General features: G+C 43.4%; 1 protein-coding gene across 3 annotated transcripts in view; it reads right to left on the bottom strand.

The window, feature by feature from the left end:
- The window catches only part of KATNAL2 (katanin catalytic subunit A1 like 2), a 31,251-nt gene extending 26,069 nt beyond the window's left edge, over positions 1–5,182 (bottom strand). For 2 of the 3 annotated variants that reach the window (XM_059834290.1, XM_059834289.1), the window contains exon 1: positions 5,132–5,182. In XM_059834290.1, the coding sequence (XP_059690273.1) occupies positions 5,132–5,182 (51 nt within the window). Of the gene's footprint in view, positions 1–5,051; positions 5,054–5,131 lie in introns of all 3 variants that reach the window. The other variant, XM_059834288.1, reaches the window with a different exon arrangement.
- Positions 5,183–7,922: the final 2,740 nt, after the last annotated feature.

Raw genomic sequence — 7,922 nt, forward strand, 5'->3', positions numbered from 1 at the left:
CACAGCAGTGGATATCATATAGCGTTCTGCTGCCAATTTAAACACTTGAGATAGCACAATCAGCTATTGTTTTATTTTAAAACTAATACCTCTGCGTGTTTGCCAACCTGTAAAAAGTACCGGGTAGAGCAGGCAAAAGGTCTCCCAGTATAGCAGGTATCTCCTGGGATGTTTGCTTCAGACGTGGGGCCATCTAGTGACACAACTAGGAAAGGGCGGGCGTTTGCTTTTAACAACGTTTCCTGCATGGTGAAAGTGTATTTGTATTTCACATAGTAATAAAAAGATTGGTAGAATCTTCATTCTGGTTTTCTAGAGAAAAGACTCAAACTGGCCGGGGTAAAGGGAAGAACCTGTACCCCACTTCTAGCCTTCACTACGCAGCCACTCTGTTTCTGAGTTCATAAGGAAGTTACAATACCATTTGCCTTTCAGTGGTGGTACAAAGATGATTTTTCTAAACCATTTTAGAAAGGAAGAGTGCTGTGTAAATGCTTGGTAGATCAGTAACTCTTGAATGAAGCAGATCAGTTCCTGAGAAGTGCTGCAACAAGAAATGAACCAATTCTGAGAACTGTCATAAGCAAAGAGAAAACACTGGCACCCTGGGATGAAAGGATCTTTTTCCTTCTTAATTGTTTTGAGGTGTTGGTGTTTGGAAAACAGATTTTGAATTGTGCACCTTTCACCATGTCTCCTGGATGACCTGAATCTTCTGAAACAAGCTTAGAGGTGCAAGAAGGCAGCTGGAATCACCACTGGCTGTGAGTCCCACCTGTACATTCTTCTAAATGCAATCGCTCCTACTGTTTCATGCTGGAAAAAAATTAACTTGTTGCGTTTGCCCACATATCAAAAGGCAGGATCACAGCTATCTCTGAATATTTAAACACAGTATGAAAACACAGTGGTTGCCACAGAAGACCAACACATCAAGTGTTTCATGTTCAATTATTTACAGTAATACTCTGATGAGAGAGGAATTGCAATCTGCCTAATGAACCACAGGGCTCACAGTCCATGCTTGGAACTCTCCTTAAAAAGAATTTCTATTCTGGAGTGTCTTCTGCTGCTCTTAATCCCACCAGGTTACTTCTGCTATTCCTAGAGGCATTTTAAGTTTAGTATAAACAGCGATACAGCGATGGGCAGCATCTCAAATACTCTTCTAGGTAGAGACTTGCTTTGGGCAGTATAGGATAACATCGTGTCTATGTATGAGCAACCCACTTCAACCTTAACATAGCAATGTTCTTGTTGTGTTGACCAAGCAGAAGCAAAAGTGAACCTTTACATTAAAAAAGAGCCCTGTTTAAAATCAGAAGATGCTTTAGACTGAGAGGTTCATTCTGTCTTTATCTTGTACCAATACGAATGCAAAAAGCAATAGTTAATTTGAGAAGTCAGACATCTGTCCAAAGAAAATTAACTAAGCCGTTAACCAGTCGATCAACTGACAAAGACTTACATTAGATTGGATCTGAAAAACAGAACAGAGATATCAAAATCTCTGATCCCAGTTCTGTGAAGTTTCTCTAAAACAAAAATTAAGGACCTTTTAACATGTAACTGTTACCAAATCATAAATCTTGTGAGTCAATGGTGCACAGACCATTGCTTTCTTGACCAACCCCACAAAGCCATGACTCCCTACCTTTCACCAGTCTTATTTTACCACATACTCTTTCCAAGAGGTAGATGAACCTCTGCACAGGTCAGTGCCACAGGCAGCTTTAACTGTCCACTTAAAACAGCTCTCTGCCCACGCTGGTCTCCTTTCCCGAACTCCAGGTTATTCTCTAGGGACTGACCCCCACTCCAAATATGTCCACAAAGCAATGTGCCTACCACAGTACAGACAGATACTAACACTGCCCAGGACTTCTGCTGTGTTTAAAGAAGAAATGGTAAAACTTATATGGCATGAAAAAAATAGGAGTACTTACGAGTGCAAAGTTACTTAAAATTCAGTTTAGCTTTATAGTGATTTAGCCTTCCTGTTTAATTAGTATTTAGAATTGCATGTTGTTTATAGCCACTGGTATTTCAATAGATGTTTAAGTGTTTCTTAAAAGAACAAAAAAATGTATGTAATTAAATTTTAAATTACTATAGGGGATTTTGGGGTCCATGCAATTAATAAAAGCTTAAGGCACTTAAGCGTGATCTTGTTTTAAAAACTAAATAGTTGAGCACTTAACTAATTAGCTCCAACACTTATAGTGTATTTTATTTATTTCTAGCTTAACAAAAGACTGGTACATATTCCTTTCTTTGAGCCGTTTAGAATTAAACTCTATTAGAGTCATGCATCTTTAAATGCAATTGTTAGTTTAGTCATTTCCATACCTTTTACTAAAATGCATTTACGTTATAAATCAAGCTAGTCGCTTGTGTAATTCCATCAAATTAATGGACCTACTGAAAGATTCATTTAACCCTATAATGGTTCATGATCATTTGACCCTAGATTTCTTCATGCATTTATTTGATAGAATGAAGAAAAACGTTACAGAGTAAGTCAAGGTCTGGGAAGCTTGGAAATAAGAATTATACTACTGTAATACTGTGTCCTTTTACACCCATCTTACCGTAACACACATGCAGTGTCCCTTCCCTCTTTTTCATTTGGGATCCCAGGACCGCTGCCAAGTCTGGGGTTCCTCAAGATCAAGCTGGCACCATGTGTCAGGACAGAGAGAGTAGCTGAGGCATGATGGACTTCCTCAGTTTTCTTCCTCCCCCCCCGCCCTGTATCCCCACAGCTTTCCCTCTCCCCTATCCCTTTGCGTGTTACATTTGCAGCCTTGCCAGGCTTTTTAGAAGGCTGACATTCGATTATCATTTGGCTTGCTGACAGTATTTTTTGAGAAAAACAAGCAGAGAAGGGAAATGGTGAGTTTTAAACAATGTATAACTTGGCTGCCATTGAATAGAATTTCCCAGCACAAAGAAAAGGCGCTTCTTTACTCTCTCCTCTATTCCAAATTATACAAGCCTGCTGCAAACAAAAGAGTTGGCAAAGTTTCTCAAGGATTACAAATAGCTTTCATAATTGAAGACATACAGCAAGCTCACCGCAGAAGTTATGGCTGTCCTAGTAGTAACACTAGGATGCATTCTAGAGGTGTTATGTTTAAAACTGAAAGATATTTTACAATTTGAGTTTGGTGCACTGAAAACAGAAACCTTCCGATTTCTCCCCCCATTGCAATAGTTACATGCCATCTTTCATTAATTCATGCTCCAACACTAAGAGCCACTCACAGACCGCTATTATCTCTCTTTTAACAGGAACATTGCTGAAGCCAGGTTTTACACAGTCAAGACTTGATTAATTTGAAGCGATATGTGTTATGAATGCCTAAAAATGAACGGACACGAAGTATGGTGAATTGGTAAACAATACAAATTAAGGATGATGAATTTACAAACTAATTAATAAGCATTAACTCTCCCACTCATTTGTACAAATTTGCAAAGTTCTACCGCAGTTTACAATAATATTGTTTGTCAAGCGTGATTTACAGAAAAAGCATAGGAAATAATTAAAACCAGTGAAATGCCTCACAAAACAAATTTCTTTGATTGGAAGACTACACTGGGTAGCTGTGAACAGCCATAGAATTGTAATGCATATAGGAATTTATTTTTTGAAACACTTCTCCCCAAACTGGTAGAAAATAATAATCTCCATTCTATAGAACAGATTAATGGAAAAATGCAATACAGATAAGGACAGGACTGAGGAACTAGGAATTCCAGTAATTATTTAGTGCTACAAATTAAAGATGTAGCAGTCTAACTTTTAGATACTGCATTGGGGTACTGGAATTCAGAAGCCTGAAATTAAGGATCTGGGCTCCCTCCACAGAACTCAAGAACAGTAGAGCAAGAATCAAAAAAGCCTCTTGGCAGCTTCAGGTTGTTCCTGAATCACTTACTGGCTTAAACAAAGTAGGCTCCAAACTTCCATCCCTCTGCAGGATATGAACACCTCCCTCTACTCTGTACCCAAAATATATATATAAGTATATATAAAATCTGATCTTCACATCTGTCCTGCCAAAAGGCTATGGAGAAGTCAGCTTACAAAGCAAACCAACCCAAACCCAGTGGTACAGCTCAGGGGGGAAGTCCTTGAGCTCCAGGTCTCATTCCCACAAATGTTTCTGCATTTAGCAGTCAAAACCATCCTTGGGACCAGGGCTACCCAAATCCCCATTGGTGAGGTTACAAATCAGAGCCCTTTTTCTCATCTTCTTTCTGCACATTAACATCATTTCAGTACCACACCTTAGGGGGCCATTCTCACAGTGGTTGGGAACTGAATCCACCTAGGGGTCTGAGACTGTGCTGGAGGCTCCCATTCCTAGGTAAATATATAATCTACTAATCTAAGAGGCTGACACAACCTAAAACTCAGTCTCAGATTGCCTCCCAAAACTGCCTTTTTGTGAGCAATCCTGTCCTATTCACGCACACTGGGGATTTGCGTATGCACGCACAGCACCCAACAAACACCTTTGTGGGAAAGGTTTTTAGCAGTCCTGCAGTGCAGCCCTACAGTCTACCTTACTCCAGTTGAATTTGACCAGCAGGTGGAAGCAAAAGAACAGGTTAAGAGATTTAGCAAACTCCTGCTGCTTCTGGGCTTCCTGGAGCTCGACCCGTCCGTGGGATGGAAGCACGGCGGGGCAGGACAGCCCTGACTTATGGAAAAAGGAGCTGAGGGAAGAAGGAATACGGACTCGTCCCCTTTCGCTGTATCTACTCCTGCCATGACCATGCAACAGACGGGGACTGAGGAGAGCAAGGGGACCTGCCCCGCCCTGAGGAGGGGGCAGGATAAGAAGCACTTCTTTCCTGCAAAGGGAAGAGAAACGAGAAGGGGGAAGGCCGTGGGAAGCCCCTACCCTTAAGGAGAGCCAGGACCGCCGTCACGCCGATGACCCCGAGGGCCTCCAGGCCCAGCCCTCCCCACGCACGACCAGGCCCATCTCGCCCGCCATAGCTCCACCGCCTACCTCACGCGCCTGCGCACAACGCACCGCTCCCCGCGCATGCGCAGACGTGCCCCCCATTTCCATAGCAACGGGAACGCGCGGCCGTCCGGCCTGCCGGTTCTTACCGCCTCCCTCGCCTGGTAGGTGGTTCGCAGCGTTTGGCAGGAGAGCTCCATCGGGACGTGCAGCGGGCCCGGCCAAGGGCGGGTACAACCCGCAGGGAAAGTCACAGCGAGCTCCCGGCAGCACCCGGCCCCCGCACCTCGCGGAAGCCAGCGGGCGCCGTGAGGGAGAGGCCCGCCCTACCGCCCTCACGCAGCCAATCGAGACGCCGGAGAGTGAAAGATTGCCCGAAGAATTGCCCAATCAACGGTGGAGTAGGGGGTGGCCGTTTAAAGGATGGACCAATCATAGTGGTGAGGAGAGGCGGGGTTGACAGTAGTGCCGGCCAATCACCTCTAGACTTACCTGAGCAGGGAGGCGGTTTGTCGGGCTGTCAGGGGAGTGATGGGGATGCTGATGTGAGGGGCCGGAGGCGGTCTAGATGGGACCAAACCAAACCAAACCAAACCAGCCGTGCCCAGCATAGCCCACTGTTAAACATGTCCAGCTCACCCAGACAGGCGAGGTGCGCCTGAGAAGAAGCAGAGTGTGGTCTGCCCCTCACCTCAAGGATGGCGGTGGGCCTTAAAATGGAGGCGGCTGGGGGGCTGGTGCTGAGGGAATGCAGGGCTGTGAGAAATGTCCTCTTCGGAGCACCTGAAAGCCATTGTTAAACTTGACTGACTGCTGCAGCCTCCTGGGTTCAGGATGTGAATTACTGTTGGGGTGATTTGTACTTGCTGGAAACTGTCTTCAGTCCAGGTGGAGGAGAATATTTTAAAAAATCCCTGAAAATACATGGAAGGCAGATTAGACCGTGCAAAATGCTTGCTTGGTGACAGCCACAACAGGACAGGAATGGTCAAAATGAGAAAGAGCAATCATCTGGAAACACCCTGTCCTCTGGTATGTGAGCACTTCCCAGCCAGGCAGCTGCAGGTGCAAGCTCTCCCTAAGTCCTGCCTGTTGGAGACCAACAGCTACTCAGTTCCACCAGCTGTTCTCAGACGGGGTAACTACCAGATTCTTCACATCCATGCCATGCTATGCTTGCTTAGCATCCCCAAACCTGTGTTCTCCAGACATCCAGCCCTTCTTCCAAATGCTGTCTCCTCAGCATAACCGTTAATACCCCAAAATGCATTATCCTTTTGGTGCAACCCTGTTCCTACTCAGGAATGTTTCTCCAGCCCTTTTCTTAAACCTTCCCAATCCAGTACGCGCCAACACAAGTCTTCTGTTCCCTCAAGCTCCCTTTGCTAAGTACCTCCAACTGCACGTATCTCTTATAACCCTTATCTCTCCTTTCAATATATCTTAATCTCAAGGATGTCCTAAGCAAAAACAGGACTTCAGTGTATGTTAACTTCTCAGTTAATTGCGCTGCAAATGAAATGAACTTTCATCCTGTTAAGGATGTAATTTAATACATATCTTTTTAATTAAATTTGTCCCATAAAACATGACGTTTTCAAAGTGGATCAGATTAATGTTCCTGCATCCAACTCAGGTTCTCTCCTACTAGACGTTGTGTTTAGTTTTGTGGCCTTAATGTGGTAGTAGAGTAGGTAAAGTGTTCATTTTCCATTATTGGGTGCTTCTGTTTTATGGCTCTGAAAGAGAAGTTCCTATAATTGAAGTTAGGATTCAACCCATCCCAATTAGGTTCCCAAGATCATATCATTACTGTTGAGAGAACCGCCTAGGTTCTTGGCTTTGCTTGACTGGAGAGAGTTTTCTACCACGCTCTTAAAGGGGTAGTGGTATCTTAATACGTGGTTTGCTACTGTTTTCATGGATAAAGAGAGAGAGGCTTCAATCCTTAGAACACAAACTTGAGGGTAATTTTCACCATATGTTTGTAAATGACTCTTTCAAACTGTCCTTGGAGACAAACACACAGTCACAGTCAGAGAGCTCAGGCGTTTAAATCTGCAAGGGCAGACTTCTGCAGCTTAGCAGGGCTGGTTGGCAGGATCAAGGTATCCTCAAGCAATTCAAGAACCTACAAAGAAACCTTGCTAGGGCACTCATTATCTAGGCCTTACATTCAATAGACATAATTTAATAAAAATAATGATGGTCAGGTAAACAACTTTATAGCAAACATTTAAATATTTCCCTGCTGTGCTTATAACAAAAATATAGGTGTATCAGCCTGGTATGTTAGGATAGGCAAGCAAAACTAATTAACGTGTATTTCATCATCAAAACTGATTAGAATACAAAAAAAAAGAAGAATAAATTAGGTTTGTAATTTGCATTTTTTCTGCTAAACATTAATATATCTACTGAGCCTGACTTCACTGTAGTTATATATAACTATATATCACTTCACTGTATGTCTTGATATAACAGATAGAAGGTTATATCCCATCTAAGCTCTGTTTTGTCAATTGGCTGCACGGAAAGTGCAGATACAAAGCAGCCACATGAACGATTTCTTTCCAATAAATAGAGTAAGTATCCAACTCAGAACATCTTGTCTTATAATCAGAACCCACATTTTTATGGGCAGCGCAGCAATCAAGGGGGGCTGTGAGCCTCCGTGCTTTGACAGTTCTAGACAACGCAAGAGAGGTGTGGGCACTGAACACCACCCCATTACAGTTTTGCCATCCACTTTCTCTAGTGTTACGTTAGAAAATAAATGGCTATGGGATAGGAAAGATGATGGAAGAGCCTCAGGCTGGCCTCATAAAGTTCTTACCTTTAAACATAGCACACACACACAAAAAATCTACCTTCAACCCAGTCATCTGTCACACCAGAAGGCTGCGCTGCCATTCAGCGTGACCTGGACAGGCTGGAGAG

The sequence above is a fragment of the Gavia stellata genome, chromosome Z (genome assembly GCF_030936135.1).
Source record: "Gavia stellata isolate bGavSte3 chromosome Z, bGavSte3.hap2, whole genome shotgun sequence".
In the NCBI taxonomy this organism is placed as follows: domain Eukaryota; kingdom Metazoa; phylum Chordata; class Aves; order Gaviiformes; family Gaviidae; genus Gavia; species Gavia stellata.